Source organism: Scyliorhinus canicula, chromosome 18 (assembly GCF_902713615.1).
Source record: "Scyliorhinus canicula chromosome 18, sScyCan1.1, whole genome shotgun sequence".
NCBI lineage: Eukaryota > Metazoa > Chordata > Chondrichthyes > Carcharhiniformes > Scyliorhinidae > Scyliorhinus > Scyliorhinus canicula.
Genome location: NC_052163.1, coordinates 86473229 through 86493618, shown reverse-complemented (window position 1 = coordinate 86493618; position 20390 = coordinate 86473229). Strand labels below are relative to the sequence as shown.

General features: G+C 47.6%; 1 protein-coding gene across 36 annotated transcripts in view; it reads left to right on the top strand.

The window, feature by feature from the left end:
• The window catches only part of LOC119952981 (receptor-type tyrosine-protein phosphatase S-like), a 561150-nt gene that overhangs the window by 458314 nt on the left and 82446 nt on the right, over positions 1 to 20390 (top strand). For all 36 annotated transcript variants that reach the window (XM_038776673.1, XM_038776700.1, XM_038776702.1 and 33 more), the window contains one exon: positions 5432 to 5555. In XM_038776673.1, the coding sequence (XP_038632601.1) occupies positions 5432 to 5555 (124 nt within the window). The remainder of the gene's footprint in view (positions 1 to 5431; positions 5556 to 20390) is intronic.

Sequence of the window (20390 nt, the reverse complement as noted above, 5' to 3'; positions counted from 1 at the left end):
CTTGTAAACCCCTACAAGTGCTGATCCCCATTTCTGGGGAGCAGTACCAAACGGCATTCACCCAAGATCCCGAGGCAAAGGGATTGAATCCCAAATCCTCAGGTACCTTGGGAATCTGCACATTAGAGTAAGCCTTACTGCCTTGCTCTAATATGCAGATTTACCAAAAACTGATCCTGCTCATTGTGGGTGGGATTCCCCTTGCAAAGTCTTGCAAGATTGCGTTGCATCTCGCGAGGCATTGTGAGCCGGGTAGATCCTGGGAGCGGGGTCTCCCGGCTTTCACCAGCCATGCTGCGCCACGGCGAGCTGCTTTTCCGGGGCACCATGACCGGTAGATCGTGCCCTATGGTTGGTCATGACATTTCCCTGGGGAATGAACCAGGGATTGGCTTTTGCCCAGCCAAGGGTTTCAAAAGGCTTTGACAACATGTGCATTTTTTTTCAGCAATACTCAAGTTTTGTACTTCCAAACGACTGTAAGATTTATCTGCAAAAGATGGACCAACCATCTCCCCATTCACTCTATTGCATAGAATTCCAATGGACCAAATCCCTTATGCATTCCTACCATATAGAATTCCTGCACATAAATGCTGTTGAATCTTGTTCAGGCAGATGAACAACTCGTGTAGTTGTCCAGACCATGCATTTAGAGATGGGGCGTATGCTTGTGGATGTGATTCTGTACATGGAAAGATCATGACCTTGATCTGAGCTTCAAGCAGGCAGCAGTGTTTTTCATTCTTTAAAATTTATTTTTGGGTTGCAGACACCAGGTCAGTCTCTTGATGTTGTACCAATTTATTTGAGCTGCGGTGAAGCTGTCCAAGTCTAGATTTTTCTCTCCAAACTTTAAATCCCCATAACTAATTATCGCAGCTCTTCCTGATTTTCCAGAACTGGGCGAGCTGTCATTTTGATCCCCCGAACTGAACAATTCCATGAAACAAGCTTTTGCACCAGTGGATTTGTTGTCACTGTTAAGAGTTACTTAGCATTTACTATTTATATCAATTATATTTACCTCTAAGATTACACGCTATTTAAGCATTAAGACACCAGGCTAAAATTAGGGCGCGTGCCATCATTTAGTTTTCCCTCTTGAGTTTGATGTAACTTGGCCATGAGTGATTTCACTGTGGGAATGCCCGATAGCTTTGCAATGACGTGGTGAAGAGCCATACAAGTCAGGACTGCACAGTTTCCATGCCTGTTGTAATAGGCAATCATTTGGTAGAGGTTCCTGCTTCTGATATCTGTGTTGTGGCCCAGGGTGAAAGGTGCAGGTGTGAGTTTTAGGATGCGGAATGCCTTGCTGCAAACATTGATGGAAACAGAATGAAAAGCGAATTGTGAACAAATATCTATTTGATAACTATGCACCACAGGATGCATAGCTCCTTCTGTGCTGTAAAATTGCTTCTAGGTCTGTATGAATCACTTTTAAAAGGCTAATAGTGCCAAGCATTTAATATTAGATAATTAATTTCTTCCACAGCTAGCTGCAGATTGTAGTTATTTAACTAACAGATTATGAGGGAGAAGAGAGAACAGAAGTGAAGAAATAGTTCTTTCAGAGAGTTGGCACAGGGACAGTGAACCATGTGATTTTCCTTCTATTTCCTAAAATTCTATGACCGTCAGAAGAAGGAAATTAGGCTAAAATATCTTCTGTGGACTCTTTTCACTTTTGTCCAACAGAGATAGAAGCAGAGAGGAGGGACTATCATGGTGATTGTGATAACCCACACGAGAATCCTGAGAGATCACTCATTGATGTCCCTGTAGGACTCGTGGAGTACAAGCTTCCATGCTAACGGGCGGAGGCCTGTCCAGCTGGGACTAGTTATCGAGCCTTTTAAATACCATCTCAGACCTGGACTGGGAGTTCCTGTTAGTCCCTGGCTAGGATAATAATGTTGTATGCTGCAGGTGCAGCTTTACTTTTTGTAATGAACTCCAATTGGCCTTATTGGTTGGCCAATTGGAGTATGAGCTCCCTCAATGATAGCTCATTGAGAGGGCCCATATAAGCACCTGTGTAGGCTTTGTGAGCCAGTCTTAAGTTGACTGGACTGCTAGCAGCACTGTTTGTAGCTGATCCTGTAATATCGTTATTGTAAATAAATATTGGTGTGGTGACGGAACTCCTGCCTCCCATGGATTACTACACTTTTGAGTTGAAATAAATTTGGTTTAACCTTAATCTTAGTGTCTCCTGAATTACTACAGTGATACACAGCATGAGCAGCCTACTGCACTGTGTCAAGAGGGCCGAACCAATTTGCTTGGCATTTCTCTGAGCTCTTGATCGGCGCTGAAGGGGGAGGAGGCTGCAGTGTCTTCCTAAAGGGTGGTAGTCAGGGATTTGGGCCAGAGAGCCGACTAGTCTCTCCTGTGAGAGCATGGCCTACTCTCTGGAAAGAGGCCATGCAACCTCAACAACAGTAATAACTTACATTTATATAATGCCTGTAACATAATAAAATTTTCCAAGTTATTTTACAGGCGCATGATAAAGCAAAAGTAGATACAAAAACACATATGGCAATATTAGTGCAAATGGCCATATGTTGAGTCAAACAAAGAGGTGTGGAGGAGGACCTTAAAAAGGATGGAGAGTATTGGGGAGGGAATTCCAGACCTTCAGGTCTAGGTAGCAGCAGGCTTGGCTGCCAGTGGTAAAATCAGGGATGTTCACAGCAATGAAGTTCTGCTGATCAGACCAATGTAAAGCTGTGGTTACAACAAAGCATTACATTTTCAAAGTACATGAAAGGAAAAATAAATTCACATTCTAACATTTTGCCCAGCAGCATCATCCAACCACTGATTTTGCTGAATTAATCAATTAATTAAAAGCTTGAGGTCTCTTGCGGTGCTTCAGAAAAATCTCAGGTCAGTTTTTAGTGGTGTTCATTCAACAGCAGAAAACTGTGCCTAACTTGGCAATGATCTGTCACTGTTACTTGGAGAAGATACCACAAACTGGCTGGCTTGGGGAGTGGACCAAATGTCATAATAGTGTGGAAAGGGGCGTTCTTCCAAGAGCTCGAACTGAGATACATTGGGCGTGATTCTTCGCAAATGCGGCGAATCATAAAGGCTGCCGTGAAACTGGCCGTGTTTCACGGCAGCCTCCGCGCCCCCTCCCGGGACCCGATTCTCCCAACCGGGCGGGGCTAGCAGCGGGGCCCCGTGAAGCACGGCATCGCGGACTTAGCGACCGTCGCTAAGTCCGCGCGCCAAGCGTCACGCCGGCTGACGCGCACGATGACGCCAGCCGCGCATGCGCGGGGCCGTCATCTCCCTCGGCCGCCCCGCGGACTGTTCCTGCGGGACGGCGGAGGGAGAAAGAGTGCGTCCGTTACGGACACACTGCCCACGATCGGCCGTAGTACTGCCGTGCCAATCGGGGCCCTGGATGCCCAGAACAGGCATGTTGCGGCCGTTTTTACGACGGCAGCAAGCAGGTATGTTTGCTGCCGTAAAAACGGTCGTAAACGGCCTGGGGAGAATCGCTGTTCGCCGTAAAAAACGGCGAGCACAAATTCATGTCGTGGGGCGGCCGTGTGGGGGGGGGGGTGAGAGAATAGCGGGAGGGCGTGAAAAATGTTGGGGACGCCCTCCTGCTATTCTCCGACCCGTCGTGGGCAGCGGAGAATCGCACCCATTATTCGGGCAGAGTAGGGCAATTTCAATCTCACCTAACCATACTCTTAAAATTGGTAACCACTCCCATTTCATAGCCCTCATTTTCATAAATACAACATTCAGGAAATAGAAAGTCAAAACAAAGGGCTTGTGGTTGTTCAGTTAACATTTTGCTGCCTTTTAGAACAGATCATGAGCAAGTAGGGAGAAAATAATCAGCAAAAGCACTAGCGCCAAAATTCCTTCACACAAGTGCTATGAGCTGGAATGCACCACCTGAAACAATAGACAATCAGATTTTATAGGAACTTACAAAATGTAATTTGCCATATACTTTTTTAATGGGATTTGGGTGTCGTTGGCATGGCCATCATTTGTTGTCCATCCCTAATCACCCTTGAACTGAGTGGCTCGGCCATTTCAGAGGGCAGTTAAGACTCAACCACATTACTGAGGGCCTAGAGCCACACGTAGGCCAGACCAGGTAAAGTCAGCAGATTTCCTTCTGTAAAGGTACATAATGAACCAGATCATTTTTAAAATAACAATCAATAATAGTTTCATGGTCATTCAATTCCAGATTTATTAACCGAATCCAGCTGCCATGGTGAGATTTGAAACCATGGCCAGAATTTTCCAGCCATTCCTGCCAGCGGGATCCAGTCCCACTGACGACAAGCTCCCACCCTGGGTTTCCCAGTGGCGGGACAGTGGATACAATGGGAAACTCCATGGATAACAGCGAGAGCAGAAGATCCCACTACTGGCCAATGACGGGCCACCTCCACGAAACACGTAGAGGGGGGCTGGGGGGGGGGGGGGGGGCGCAAGGAAAATCCCACCACATGTTCCCAGTGCATTAGCCTGTGTCTCTAGGTTACTAGTCCAACAACCTTACCACTATGTCACTATCTCGCCCTTATTCGGAAATACCTAATTTTCAGGCTTAAGATGGAAATGCTGGGGCCTAAATATAAATTGGACAGTTGTTAAAGGCTGACAATGGCTGTATGGTTCCTTTCTGTGTTGTAAGATTGTATGATTCTATGCTTCTACATTTGCATGAATCTACTTTAAAAGGCTAACCGTGCCAAGCATTTAACATTAGCTAGGTAACTTCTTCTACATCTAGCTGTAGATTGTAATCATTTAACTTGCCTTTTGAAGAGTGTAATATCCAATTAAAGTCCAAACATTTGCCTGTAGGTCAATTTAATGAGAAAGTTTGGGAGCAGTACATTGAGTATTTTTGTGGTAGGTTTCCCCTTTGCCAGCGACTTCCTACACATTAGTGTGATATGATACCGGGCTCCAGCTGATACAATCTGTTTATGTTTATATCAGTATATGTTTAACACAGACATTTCCCGCAGTTACATTGACTGATTCACCTAAGCAGTTCAAGGGCTTCTTCATGATGCACTACAGCTGAGTCGCAGGGCATCCAGATCAGGTGACACTGCATGGAAATGGAAGAACTGCTTCACACAAAGCAGCTCTTTGTCTCCACTCTCAAGTCGTGGGTTAAACTTTGACTTGGAGCGATAGTGCAAAATGAGTCGGCAGCCTGGAGATAGAAATTGGAAGAAACGTAACGGGTGGCAGATAGCAAATACCGACCATGAAGCAATAAAGATGCATTGAAGAATATCATACTGAATGTATGAATCAGTAATGTGAGGAAGTGAAATTTGAACAGAAATTTATTTAGGTTAAAAGAATCACAAATAATGTCTTTCTCTCCCTCTCTTTCGCTTTGCCTTCAACCTTTTAGTCAATCGACCCTGGCCAGCAGTTCACATGGGAGCACTCAAACATGGAGGTGAACAAACCCAAAAACCGCTACGCCAACGTGATTGCGTATGACCATTCCAGAGTTATATTGGCACCAATTGAGGGTAAGTCTCCCAGACGACACTGCAGTGGTCCTTAGTGTATTGAGTTATATTTTCAACTCTCCACAATGGGGAAGTCCCAGTGGTTGGTGGCAGCCTGGAACATTCAATCTGTCTCCCTGAGCGCATTGGGGCAGCGAATTGGTGAACTAAAGCTTTGTATTTCCCTATGAGCGAGGAAGGCGATAAATGGAAACCTGAGCATATCTCTTTGCCAGCACGAATATCTCAGTCTGCCATCTTGGATAATGTTGCCAATTTTTATAAAATTGCTTCAAAAATGTAGAAGAAAACATTCCATTATTGTTAATAATTGTTCATGATGCAAACCAATTTTACTTTGTATGTGGCACGAGTGTATATGTGGCTATTATATTGTCATGAGTACACATGATGTGGAGATACCGGCGTTGGACTGGGGTGGGCACAGTAAGAAGTCTTACAATACCAGGTTAAAGTCCAACAAGTTTGTTTCAAATCGCTACCTTTCGGAGTGCAGCTCCTTCCTCAGGTGAATGAGTAACATGTCATGAACAAACCTTCAGAATTGTAAATCATACTAATTGGTGTAAAGTTACAACTAAAATGTTCCTTTATCAGTGTAAAAGCTGTATTCACTAAACAAAATGTAACGAGGATTCCACACCGCTCTGATCACTACCACTGTGCAATACAAGGGGGAGGTGGTGGCATAGTGGTATTGTCACTGGACGAGTAAACTAGAGACCCAGAATAATGCTCTGGGGATCCAGGTTCAAATCCCACCACTGCAGATGGTGAAATTTGAATTCAATAAAAATCTGGAATTAAAAGTCTAATGATGACCATGAAACCATTGTCGATTGTTGTAACCATCTGGTTCACTCATGTCCTTGAAGGAAGAAAATCTGTCGTCCTTACCTGGTCATGCCTACATGTGACTCCAGATCCACAACACCGTGGTTGACTCTTAACTACCCCCTCAAAGGCAATTAGGGATGGGCAATAAATGCTGGCCCAACCAGTGATGCTCACATCCCATGAACGAATAAAAAAGACACAACATTCATGACACAAAATGAGGTCTCAGTTTTACTGAATAAATAAGGAACAACTGTGATTGTATAGAGCAAGACGAAAGGGCAGAGCAATAGGATTAGAGTAACCAGCCCCTTTTGAAGTACAAGCACCGACACAGATACCAGAACAAAGGACCCCCCCCCAAATTGTATCATTTGTATGGTTCTATATTGAACAGGTGGACTGAGGGTCAGGATCCAGGACTTGGAGCTAGCCTGCCATTGAAATTCAGACCAAATCCTAACTCACAACAGTACCAGCCCTAGTTCAGCTGAGTATGGATTGCAAGATTCAGCCATGGCCCAAGACACACAAATCAAATCCTTCTCCTCCAATTCATAATTTTAGGGAAAGGACTGAATGGTTCACTCCCACCAATAGGGTGCTAAAATGCAAATCTATTTGATGTCCTAGGTTCCATATCCCAATAAAGGGACTGTTAAAATAATTGGGGCAAGCTTTAAGCTACACCATAAATTTATTTATATTGATCTTTGCAAATTCAATTGGGACTGGAGGCCCAGGCTTGCCCCTGTAATCAATTGCCTTTGAAATTTCCCTTTGCCTAATTGGCTTGTTCTGTGTGATATTTTTCTCTTTCCTAGCCGCCTTCATCCTCTGAGGTAAAAGTTGTGCTATGTTGGGCAACAATTGATAACCAGATTGTAACATTTGATCGGTTGCCATGGATAACAATGGGGATATGTGGTGTTTTGAAAATGCATGCGTCGAGTTGCCTAGAAAATCCAGTTTATAGTGCATCTAATGGGCAGAATTTAATTCCGACCCGGGAACGAGCTGGATGGCGCTTCCCAACCCCACCCCGATGAAACTGGGGTGGGGAAGTTTGAGGACTGCCTTCCCAACTAGAGGTGAATTGAGGCCTTTAAGTGGTCAACTAATGGCCTCATCCCTTAGCCACTGGTACGGCATTCACCATATGAGCTAGAGGTACTCTGGTGGCTACCCTATGGGCGAAGTCAGAGCACCCTGGGCTGGATTCTCCGCCCCGCCACTTTTCTGCCTCGACCCGCCGGCGGGATTGGGATTCTCCATTACGCCGGATGGTCAATGGGATTTCCCATTGTGGGGCAGCCCCACGCCATCGGGAAACCCCCAGGCGCCGGGAACACGGAGAATCCTGCCGGCGGAGAATCCCGCCCCCTGTGTGTCATGGAATGGCCCTTCAACAACACAGACACTCCCTCTGAAGGTTGAACAGTATATGGCGTTGCATCTTCAGTGACCTCATAGGTGTATGCAATGGAGCCTCAGAGTTGCACATGACTTTGAAATCTACATTCTCATTACTATGTTGAGGGATTTGCCATCGGTTTATTTTCTCTATCCATTCCCCTGCTGCGAGTGGAGAGAAATGCAATGGCTGGAATTTTGGCATCTTTTGCATTCATCTTGGATAGCAGATGGGACCTCTTTAGGCACTTCTTTGGTATTGGAATGCAAGACTTGATTTTTGTGCACAGATTTCGGGAGTGGGACTTGAATTCATAACACTGTGACTCAAAAATGGGAGTGTGAGCAACAGCTGAATACTTAGCCAAGTAGCAATTCGTCAAGTGTGAACCTATAGTGTCAGCATGTCCTTTAACAATGGTTGAGTTCTATAATATGCTCACCTGATGTTTACGTCCACCAAGACACGCTGAATAACCGGCATGAATAGGAATCCTAGATCATCTTTTTTCTGCTCAGACACCAATTCCAACAGCAGTGCTGTAATTGCCACCTGAGTTAGATCAGCAACTCAGCCCGGACCTTGATGTATGTGTGGCTCAGTTCCATTTTGAGAGGTACCCTTTACCCATTGAGCTATTGGTGGAAATTCTAAGCCACACTAGTGTGAGATCATAGAATCCCTACGATCATAGAATCCTTATGCAGAAGGAAGCCATTAGGCACATCAAGTCTATACCGACCATCTGAAAGAGCACCCATGTAGATCAACTCCCCTGCCCTATCCCCGTAACCCCGCCTAAGATGTACATCTTTGGACACGAAGGGGCAATTTAGCACGGCCAATCCATCCAAACTGCCCATTGTTGGATTGTGTGAGGAAACCAGATCACCCAGAGGAAACCCACGCAGTCACAGGGAGAACATGCAAATTCGACAATGAGAGTCACCCAAGGCCGGTCCCAGGTCACTGCCGCTGTGAGGCAGCAATGCTAACCACTGTGTCACCATAAAATGATACTGATCAGATTATCCGTTTTTTCAACCATTGAGAATGTTTTCATGGTCTTCATTAGATATTTAATTTCAGATTACTTTTAATTGAATTCAAATTTCACTATCTGCCATGGTGGGATTTGAGTCTACATGTTACCAGGGGTCAGATAGATGATAGCAGTCATACAGTACTACGGAGCTTAGCAACATGTCTGAGCTCTGTCTACTCATGGGATACAGAGACCGAGGCCAGATTTTCCCGTGGCAGGGGCGGCTCACCATCAGCTGCTGCCGGGATCTTCCAGCTCCGCTGAAATAAATGGTAATTTATACTCCTCGCCGCCAACCTTGCATTATTTGCTTTCTAGTAATGTATACAAATATATATTCATGTCTTTAAACGTGCCAAAACACCCTCCTTTGCATCTGTAAAGGTACTCTTTCCCCCCCCCCCCCCCCTCCCATTTCTGAAAACTAACTATTTGCACATTACAGATTTATGGGGCGGGATTCTTCTGTACCCGGCGGGGTGGGGGGGTCCCGGCGGGACGGAGTGGCGTGAACCACTCTGGCGTCGGGCCTCCCCAAAGGTGCGGAATCCTCTGCACCTTCAGGGTCTTGGCCCTCTCCGGAGTGGTTGGCGCCCCGGCGGGATAGGGGCCTGGCGCCTGGCCGGCACGAGTCAGCGCATGCGCGGGAGCGCCAGCGCGTGCTGGCGTCATCCCCGCGCATGCGCACAGGGATTCACTTCCGCATCGGCTTCGCGAAGGACCACAACGGCCGATGCGGAAGGAATAGAGTGCCCCCACGGCACAAGCCCGCCCGGTGGGCCTCGACCGTGGGCCAGGCCACCGTGGGGGCACCTCCCGGGGTAACAACCCCCCCACGACCCCCCCAGGAACCCCGGAGCCTGCCCGCGCCACCGGATCCTGCCGGTAAGGGACCTACTCTGATTTATGCCGGCAGGACTGGCTATAGGGACTTCAGCCCATCGTGGGCTGGAGAATTTGGGTGGCCCCGGCGCCGATTGAGTCGCGCTGGACCCCGCCATTCTCCGAGGCGGGCGGCGAAACTCACGCTGGGCCGGTTTTTGGGGGGCGGGAGAATTGGGAGGACAGCGGGGGCGGGATTCACGCTGACCCCTAGTGATTCTCCCACCCGGCAGGGGGTCGGAGAATCCCGCCCATGATCTGCAAAAACTCATGTATTTTTAAATCTTTGAAGAGTAACAGTGGGCTGCTCAGAGACAATGATTTAGTGATTGTAACATGGGGACAGATTCTCTGATTGTGAGGTGATGTCATTTTTTGACATAAAAAATGGGGTAAAACATCCACCGATCCTCCGTTTGGCTGAGGGCTACCATTAAGGCAGCATAGAGCACCCGGCTCTAGCTGCCGATACGGCCCGGAGAATTGCCGGGTCCGTGGCTGCACATGTACATGGCAGTGGCCTACAGTAGCCGCGCTGTGCAACATGGTGCCAGCTGCTCGTGGACTCGGCCTGCAAAATAGTGCCCTCTTTTGGCCGGCTCACGTGCCCCGGACCACCCCCCAATAGTGCCCCAGTCCCTGGAAAATTCCCCCTGCCTGCGATCGGCCCTTCTCCGACTGTGGCGATGCTGGATTGAGACCGCAGCCGCCACACCGAGTTCTGGACGAATGAGGCCACACGTGACCTACGCCGTCGGGAACTTGGCCGGTCAGGGGTGGAGCTTCGGGGGATGGGCCTCAGGCAATATCTTGATGCCGTCGGTACGGTGCGCGGCATACTCTCAGAGTATGCCACTTTGGAGAGGGCGAAGCATCGCAAAAGTGGCTCCGCCCCAGAGTTGGTCATGCACAGGGATTCTCCGGCCAATCCCCGAACGAGATTTCGACCTCGGCGACCGGAGAATCACGCTCATTGTCTTTATCTTCCCACACTTGCCCTGTGGAAGTGTCAGTCATGGATCTTTTCTGGTGGTGTTTAGGACCTTGCTCTGCACGCAGTAGGGTGCACAGTGGTTGAGAAGTTTGAATGTTTCTGACTTGTCCTCGGTTATAACTCACTATTGTACCTCAGTATGTGATGACTTGATAAGGTCTCGGTTCCAATCAGATCCTTGTCACTTTGGCTGGTTGTCATGTACGTTCTGTGAGACCTTGCATTCAAACGTGTCTTCCCATCTGAAGGCTTGGCAACACTGCATCTGTTCTTTTAAAAGCTGCTCCCTAGTTTCTGAGAGAGCAGAATGGATAAGGCAAAGTCGATAGGTTTTCACTTCCCCCATGACCCCCCCCCAAGCTCCCCATTAGAGATGCCCTACCCATCAGAGATGCCCTACCCATCAGAGATGCCCTACCCATCAGAGATGCCCTACCCATCAGAGATGCCCTACCCATCAGAGATGCCCTACCCATCAGAGATGCCCTATCCATCAGAGATGCCCTATCCATCAGAGATGCACCCCCCCCCCCCTCCACCCACCCCTAGTCAGAGGCCCTTGCCTGAAAGCTGAAGAGCAGTCCGGTCAGTAGAGTGAAAAATAACTGCATTTTCACTAACCCTTCCCTAACATCTGCTGCCTCAAACAAAAGTGTTTAAAGTAGCAGCTGTTACAAGCGTCAGAGGCTGCCCAACAGCTACGTACCCGTCAATGGGCTTCAAATCCCTTGACAGCCTTTGAAATACAAATCTTCCATTCAGTTTCACACAGCAACACATTGCATTAGCCAATGATTGACCGTTTTGTTACTCCGGAGACAGGTGCTTGGTGGATTGTTGATCTATCTTTCCTTCATGCAGGAATGTATTTCAAGTACCCTACTTTTATGCTCAACACTCTTGCTATGATTGACAACTGCTCACCACATCAAAAGCAGCTAAGTACTTTATGCTGTAGTCTCCAGAACAATGAATTCTCTCAATAGCCCGGATGTGTTTAGCCTATGTAGGCCTTCACTTCCAACTGCTTGATGAATCTTTATGGCTTGCTTGTCTGGTTCTGACTTGCCCGAATCAAGGAATCATAGCTCTGTGTGCTGTTTAAGCATTTTGAAATCTGACAGTAGGTCAATTTAAGCTTGGGAATGTGTAGACAGCTTTTCAATACTCTATGGACCTTCCTTCAGCTGTACTGTTCAACAAGTGTTGCCATTGTATCAACTGAGGACTGTGAATACTTTAAATAAATTGCTAGCTGTCAGTTTCTTGTCGTCACCACGGCACATTCCACTACTACTGTAGTACGTGGGTGGCTGTGCCACTTTCGCGGGCTTTTCTGCTTTTCCACCCTTGAAAATGAGTTGTGGTGGGAACAATGCTCAGCAAAGCACATAATGATGTAGTTGCCCTTTTTTCCAGCAACTCCCGATTCAACCAGCTGTTATCACAACCTTATTCGGCCTGATTTTTACAACAGTTCCCGGCCTTCCCTTGCCCAAAGCCAATCCAACCCACACCTCGACTTGCCTTTTCGACTGAGCGAGGCCCAGTGCTGGTCCTCTCGACATGCTGACTCACTTGGGGAACTGACAGACTGCACTGCAATCCCGTGCTAGAGATGACACATCAAGCATTGACGAAGCACAGCTACAAACCTTAATACTCTCTGCTTACCAGCTTCTTGTCTCAGCACTGGCAAGATGCTGTGTTTTCAAAGCTGTTCACTGAAGTTACCATGCTCAGTTTTGGGAACTCTCTGACGTTGCAGTTTCAAAAGTCCGTCTGAAAAGAAGAGATGCAAGTCAGCGCTACCATATCATTCTTAAAAGAATTCTCAACATCACAACCACATGGGGCCTTTTAAAGAAAATCCAGTGCTGTCACCATGTTGTTTTCTTATAAAATATCTCCTGAAGCTTATTTGCAATATGCCTCAATTCCAACCATGGATGACTATCTGTGTGGAGTTTGCTCCGGGTGCTCCGGTTTCCTCCCTGATGTACCATCAATTGGACGCGAGACACGATGAAGGTCCAAACTTAGGCTTTTAATCAGCTAGATGTTAGCCCGGTGGTCGACTACAGTGAAAGGCCGACCGCCGGGACCTCTGGGTCCATCGACCAATTGGTGAGCAGTCACATGACTAGTCTCAGCCAATCAGCCGAGAGGCACATGACCAGCCAGAGCCAATGGGAAACCGGTGCTCTGCACCAATGGCAGCGCACCTAGTCATACCACCACATTCACCCCTTGTGGAGAAAGAAGCCGGAGGGGGGTAAGGGAAAAGAAGGGGGGAGGGGGGCCCGAAGACTGGTGGTATGAGTAGAGAAAATCGAGATAAACGGTGGCTGGCCATTGGCTCGTGGCAAATGCGAACAGAATTAATCACAGTTGAATGCAAATAAAATGGTACAATAGAGTCCAACAAATTCCAATGGTGGCATCAGATGGCCTCGATCAGCCTGTCGGGTGCCCATGGTGTTCTGACGGACCGCCGCAGTGAAGCCGGTGACGTCAGGACGGTGATCGTCCTTGACTCCGGGAGAGTCGGTCGTAGGCCTGTCTCCGTACCCCGGGCCGGTGGTGGTGACGCTGTGATCGGGGAAGGGGGGCCCTGTGTGCTGGTTCGTGGGGGCGCAGGGAGCGCTGGGGGGAATTGGGATAGGAAGGGGGGGTGGCGATGTAGGGGTGATAGGCCGCACGCCGGCGGGTGCCAGGTCCCGAAGCGAGACCGTATCCTGCTGACCGTCGGGATACTCCACGTACGCATACTGCGGGTTGGCGTGGAGTAACTGGACTCGTTCAACCAACATGTCGGACTTGTGCACCCGCACATGCTTCCGGAGCAAGATGGGCCCGGGGGTGGCCAGCTAGGTCGGGAGCGAGGATCCTGAGGACGACTTCCTAGGGAAAACAAGAAGACGTTCATGAGGTGTTTGGTTAGTGGTGATACAGAGGAGAGACCAGATTGAATGGAGGGCGTCGGGGATGACCTCTTGCCATCGGGAAACCGGGAGATCTCTGGACCGTATGGCCAGTAGGATGGTCTTCCAGATGGTGCCATTCCCCCGCACGACCTGCCCGTTACCCCGAGGGTTATAACTGGTCGTCCTGCTAGAGGCGATGCCCCTGCTGAGCAGGAATTGACCCAGTTTGTCACTCATAAAGGAGGAAACCCGGTCGCTGTGGATGTACGCGGGGTAACCAAACAGGGAGAAAATGGACAGGAGGGCCTTAATGACGGTTGTCGTGGTCATGTCGGGGCAGGGGATGGGGAAAGGGAAGTGGAAGTACTCGTCAATCACACTCAAAAAATAGGTGTTGCGGTTGTTGGAGGGGAGGGGACCCTTGAAGTCTATGCTGAGACGTTCGAAGTGGCGGGACACCTTGATTAAATGCGCTGGGTCAGGGCAGTAGAAGTGCGGTTTGCACTCTGCGCAGATGTGGCAGTCCCTGGTGACAGCCCTGACTTCCTCAATGGAGTAAGGCAGGTTGCGGGTCTTGATGAAGTGGTAGAAACGCGTTACCCCTGGATGGCAGAGGTCCGCGTGGAGGGCGCGAAGGCGGTCGACCTGTGTGCTGGCGCAGGTACCGTGGGACAGGGCATCAGGAGGCTCGTTGAGCTTCCCAGGACGATACAAGATATCGTAGTCGTACGTGGACAACTCAATCCGCCACTGCAAAATCTTGTCGTTCTTGATCTTACCCCTCTTTGCATTGTCAAACATGAAAGCTACTGACCGTTGGTCTGTGAGGAGGGTGAACCTCCTGCCGGCCAGATAGTGTCTCCAGTATCGCACAGCTTCCGCTATGGCCTGTGCCTCCTTTTCCACCGAGGAATGGCGGAGTTCGGAAGCGTGGAGGGTCCGGGAGAAGAAGGCCACGGGTCTGCCTGCTTGGTTCAGGGTGGCCGCCAGAGCTACGTCAGACACGTCGCTCTCGACCTGGAATGGGAGGGACTCATCGATAGCATGCATCGTGGCCTTTGCGATATCCGCTTTGATGCGGCTAAAGGCCTGGCGGACCTCCATCGACAGGGGAAAGGAGGTGGATTGGATGAGGGGACGGGCGTAGTTGGGGACCCACTGGGCGTAATAGGAGAAGAAGCCCAGACAGCGTTTGAGGGATTTGAGAGTGTTGGGAAGGGGAAATATCTCCTGAAACTTATTTGCAATATGCCTCAATTCCAACCATGGATGACTATCTGTGTGGAGTTTGCTCCGGGTGCTCCGGTTTCCTCCCTGATGTACCATCAATTGGACGCGAGACACGATGAAGGTCCAAACTTAGGCTTTAATCAGCTAGATGTTAGCCCGGTGGTCGACTACAGTGAAAGGCCGACCGCCGGGACCTCTGGGTCTCTCGACCAATTGGTGAGCAGTCACATGACTAGTCTCAGCCAATCAGCCGAGAGGCACATGACCAGCCAGAGCCAATGGGAAACCGGTGCTCTGCACCAATGGCAGCGCTCCTAGTCATACCACCACACTCCCACAGTCCAAAGATGAAGGATAGGTGGATTGGCCATGATAAATTGCCCCTTAGTGTTCAATGGTTAGGTGGGGGTCAAAGGATTTGGGGGAAAGGACGGGAAAATGGGCCTAGGTAGCGTGCTCTTTTGGAGGGTCGATGCAGACTCAAAAGGGCCGAATGGCCTCCTTCTGCACTGTAGGGATTCTATGCATATAAACATTGAGGCTCCCACAATGCATAGAGATTGGTTAACACATTATTCATAGGTTCATTTATTAAGGGTCAGATAGATCGGAGCTTTGAAACATGGCTGATCTGTCATCTGCTCACTGCATACATAGGCTGAGAGTATGGCTGAATGAAGTGAAACATGACATCATTTCCCTCCCGGTGATGTAATATCCTGAAACCATACCACAACAAGAGGTACAATAAACAACTTGATAACTGCATCTTCACAGCTCACAGATTAGCAGGCAACTCCATTTCCCTCTACCTATCTGGCTCTCAAATGTGAGAGACACTGCCAGGTTGGCCAGGTGGGTAGATTTATTCTTTATGCAAGTTTAATTCACTGTCAAGTCTTTACAAATGCTCTCTGAGGCTCAGCCTTTTTTTAGTGTTCAGCTGAGGTGTTTTTGACGACGCAGGGAATTAGTAAAAGCAACTCATTACCGCTGGAGTTCAATTTTATCAGGCGCCTTTTTTTGGGCGGCTGTTTTAATGATCACTGACATTTGAGAAAATTCAAGTTGGCATACGGATTGAGAGAGGGGGAGGCAGGGAAATATTCTGATGATTTTAATGAAAACTGAAACCAGTGTTAAAGAAACGGATTAAAATGCTTCTAATGAACCCGTGGCACAGCTGCCACTGTATTCCCAATCTCAAGGAATAGCCCACCAATTGCACCAGTGTAATCTAGAGTTTAATTGTCGGGGTTTTCAAACAATCCAATTTAAATTGACAAATTGGAAACAGTTTTCCATCCACGGCTTGCTGTTAGATTGCAAGTTCTGCTTTACAGATCAAATTGTCCATTGTGACTATAACTAGTTGCTTAATTACAGCATTTACTTGCGCTGAGAAGGAATACCCCTAGATTCTCATCTGTTGACGGATGCATCATTACACCGCTGACACAGGACCCAGGGGCAGCTTGTGGTCAGCTCATCCTTTAGCTTCTGCCTCGCCAGATTTACTATTCCCACGATTTCATTCATAACCTACCTGGCTGTGCAGGCTCGATTTATCCTCATTTTCCACTTCCTGAAATGTTCCGACACGAGACTAGTGCTTGGGGCCAGAGGGAATCTGCCAAGCCAAAGCATTGTCAAACAAGAATCTGCAGAGCAAACAAGATAGAATGAATGCACCGCTGCACTGTACTAAATCCAGGGAGAGAAGCCTCAAAATGTTACAAGCAGCGCGATTCACTGGCACCAAGTTTTAGAAGCTTGTAGCTCAGCGCGATTCACTGGCACCAAGCTTTAGAGGCTCGTAGAAGGAACGGAAATCTGAGAGATGTGAGGTGTTCCACAGTTTCCAAGTCTGGTGATGGAATGAGTTTAATACCAGGCAGTCAATTTGGAGACACCTGAACTTAGCATAATGCTAAAGAAAATACTTAAACATACAGGGCTGACCAGATAAGAAGGGCCTGAGCAACCAGTATCCTGAAAAGGTGCAATTCACCTGAGAAGTAGGCTACATGGCACCTGGGAGGAAATGGGAATATTGGGCTGCATCTTGCTGAAGTGAAACATCCTGTGATGAGCCTTGTTAGTGAGACTCTACCCTGCACCCTTCAACTCAAAAGCATTTTTGCTCCATAACTGGACGGCAAGGGCAGCGAGGTACCTGGGAGCTGGTGAACAATGGGACCAGCAACGTATCTCCTTAACCGGTGAGATCTAAAGTTTGAGAAAGAAACAGAGGGGGACTGGGAAGGCGGGTAAATTAGTGTTGAATCAGGTATAGGAAGGATAAATAAATAAAGGGACAGAAAAATTGGATTAAGAGAGAAAGGAAAAAAAAAAGAAAAGTAAGAAAGAATATGAACATTCTAAATTTAACACTTTTAAAATTTCCAGAATAGTCGATTACATGCAGGAGTGTGATTGAACACTTCCCATCTGGATGAGAGAGGTTGATTGGCATTGCATTAATAATTACGGCATTGTTAAAAAGGGACTTATGCTCTTAATCACTGGACTCAACACTCCGTGGCAACTTTAATGTGAAAATCCAACGAGTTCTCGAATTTAATGAGGTTGATGCCTAACTGCCATTTGTCTGAGACAATCAGCGGAGTGGTGTGAATTGTTCACTGAGGTCCGAAGATTTGTAACTCAAAAGCCAGCTCATAATCCTCTGAGCTGAGTTGGCAATTTGCACATTGGTAACAGTTTGCTTTGGCAACACTCATTATGTTCCCAGCAAGGTATGGACAAGCGCTTCAAGGTGGCAGTTCAAAGCCACCTTTTCAATAGTAATTAGGGAAGAGCAACAGATGCTGGTTTAATCAGCGATGCTCATATCCGGCAAAAAAATAACTTGAAACAAACAGCACTTGCTCATTGGGTTTGAGCGAGCACTGGCTCCTTCTAAAGTGCATGCCAGACTATAAGACCATAAGACATCGAAGCAGAATTAGGCTACTCGGCCCATCGAGTCTGCTCCGCCATTCAATCATGACTGATGTTTTTCTCATCCCCATTCTCCTGCCTTCTCCCCATAACCCCGGACCACCTTATTAATCAAGAACCTATCTGTCTTAAAGACACTCTGATTTGGCCACCACAGCCTTCTGCGGCAAAGAGTTCCACAGATTCATCACCCTCTGGCTTAAGAAATTCCTCCTCATCTCTGTTTTAAAGAATCATCCCTTTAGTCTGAGATTGTGCCCTCTGGTTCTAGTTTTTAAAAAAGATCCCATGGCACCAACCCAAGAAATGGGATATTCCCCTGGTGTCCTGATTAACAGCTAACCCTTACACAACATCTGAATCTGATTACAACATTTGAATCTGAATCGTCCCTTTAGTCTGAGATTGCGTCCTCTGGTTCTAGTTTTTCCTACAAGTGGAAATGTCCTCTCCACGTTCACTATCCAGGCCTCGCAGTATCCTGTAAGTTTCAATGAAATCCCCCCTCATGCTTCAAAACTCCAACAAGTACAGACCAGAGTCCTCAACCGTTCCTCATACGACAAGCTCTTCATTCCAGGGATCATTCTTGTGAACCTCCTCTGGAACCTTTCCAAGGTCAGCACATCTTTCCTTCGATACGAGGCCCAAAACTGCTCACAATGCTCCAAATGGAATCTGACCAGAGCCTTATACAGCCTCAGATGTACATCCCTGCTCTTGTATTCTAGCCCTCTTGACATGAATGCGTACATTGCATTTGCCTTCCTAACTGCCGACTGAACCTGCACGTTAACCTTCAGAGAATTGTGAACAAGGACTCCCAAGTCCCTTTGTGCTTCTGATTTCCTAAGCATTTCCCCAGATTGTACCGTATGTGCTCCAGTAATGTTATAATAATCGATTTGTTTGCAATGGGGTGTGTGTGTTTGCGGGGCGGGGGGGCGAGGAGGGAAGGATTTTGAGAGGTCAGTCTGTAGCAGGAATGTGAACTTGTTTCAATGAACAGTATCATTCCGTCCGCTGGTTGGAGCACTTCCTCCACCACGTTAGTGCTGGCAACTGAGAGTTCCAATAAGCTTGTGGTAAAAACATGCTTGCCCCTCTACCCCTGCAGCGGCCCTCCAGCACACCCCTTTTGCATGTGCAAGCAAAATAATAGGCCCTGCTGCCCACTCGTAGGCAACACCAGCGCTTTCACATAGAGGAACTACGGAAAGGGTTCTGTGCACCTCCACCTCCCTCCACCAATCCCCCACATGGAGCAAAGGTTTTGATGGGGTTGGGTTGAAGGTGAAGATAATTGTGTCAAGTTTCACTGTTTTCCAGCATTGTGTCAAACTCGATGCCCATTTTGTATCCTACAAAATGGCAACGGTATCCTGTTAATCCAATTTGCCATGACAGAAATATGATGGTCACCTTTTTTAAAAAGAAATTAAATGGAGAAAAGAAACACAAATCAGTGCCGAGTTTACCACAGAGTCCAGGAGCAAGCTGACAGCACAGAAATGCACAGTGTGTCTTTTTAAACTTTCACTGATCTATTGCACAGCTAATTTTTCTGTGATTTATGGTGTATATTTCTGGCAAAATGTAATGAGGGGCCTTTTGTCAGTCTGGAAATTGATTGTCTTGGAGGCCCAAGTAATTATCGCCGATGGCCATTCTGGGCCCAGCTTGGAAATTATTTAGCCATGACAGAGGAAACTTGTAGGGATCAGGCTGTGCATCATAATACCGATGATAAATTGGAACACTCAGCCTGTGAAAAAACATGCTATGGGGCAATATAGTAATGTACTGGGCCCCAATCAATTCAGCCATGACATAGACTAAAATTGGCTTTCGTTTATGGCGGCGAGTCAGAATATTGGCTTCGTATGACCTTCGATGACTGTCCATTAACTCCTTGAAAGCTGTCGAGCCTGAGGACATTCGTTTTGTCCATTCTTCATGTTTGGCGTAAATTTGTTCAGTGAAGAATGGTTGATTCTCTTTCGAGCACACTACTTTTTCTGATCTAGAGTGTAGAGCAGCTTGGGTGGCCTGAAGATATGCAGCCAAATGGGAATTGATATTCTCTTTTTCCTTTTCTCCCCCACCAACCCAGTTACAAAGAGGCGGGCTTTGTTTTCTTTTCAGGTTTCCCTAATTTTTCTCTCCCACGTTTCCTGTGATCCTGTCCTAAAGGGCCCGAGGGACTGTCCCACTGGCAGCAACCTCCCTCTGGCACCTCACTCAAATAAGTGGCCATTCGATCATGTGTGGGCCCAGGAAGTTGGCATTGTTTGTTTATTTAACTGAGAGCAACTTCTCAGCTGAACCTAATCCTGTCACATGGATCTACAAATAAAGCGAGATTCCCTGGAAGAACTTGCATTCATATGGTGCCATTCCTGTCCTCAGGACGTCTTCACACCCAATGAATTGCTTGCTGCTCAGTCGCAGAAAACAGCAGTCAGTTTTCGCACGAGCAACTGATCGATTGTTACAGCGTTCCATCACCTTGATACTTTTGTTACTGTTCGTGCTCCGATGT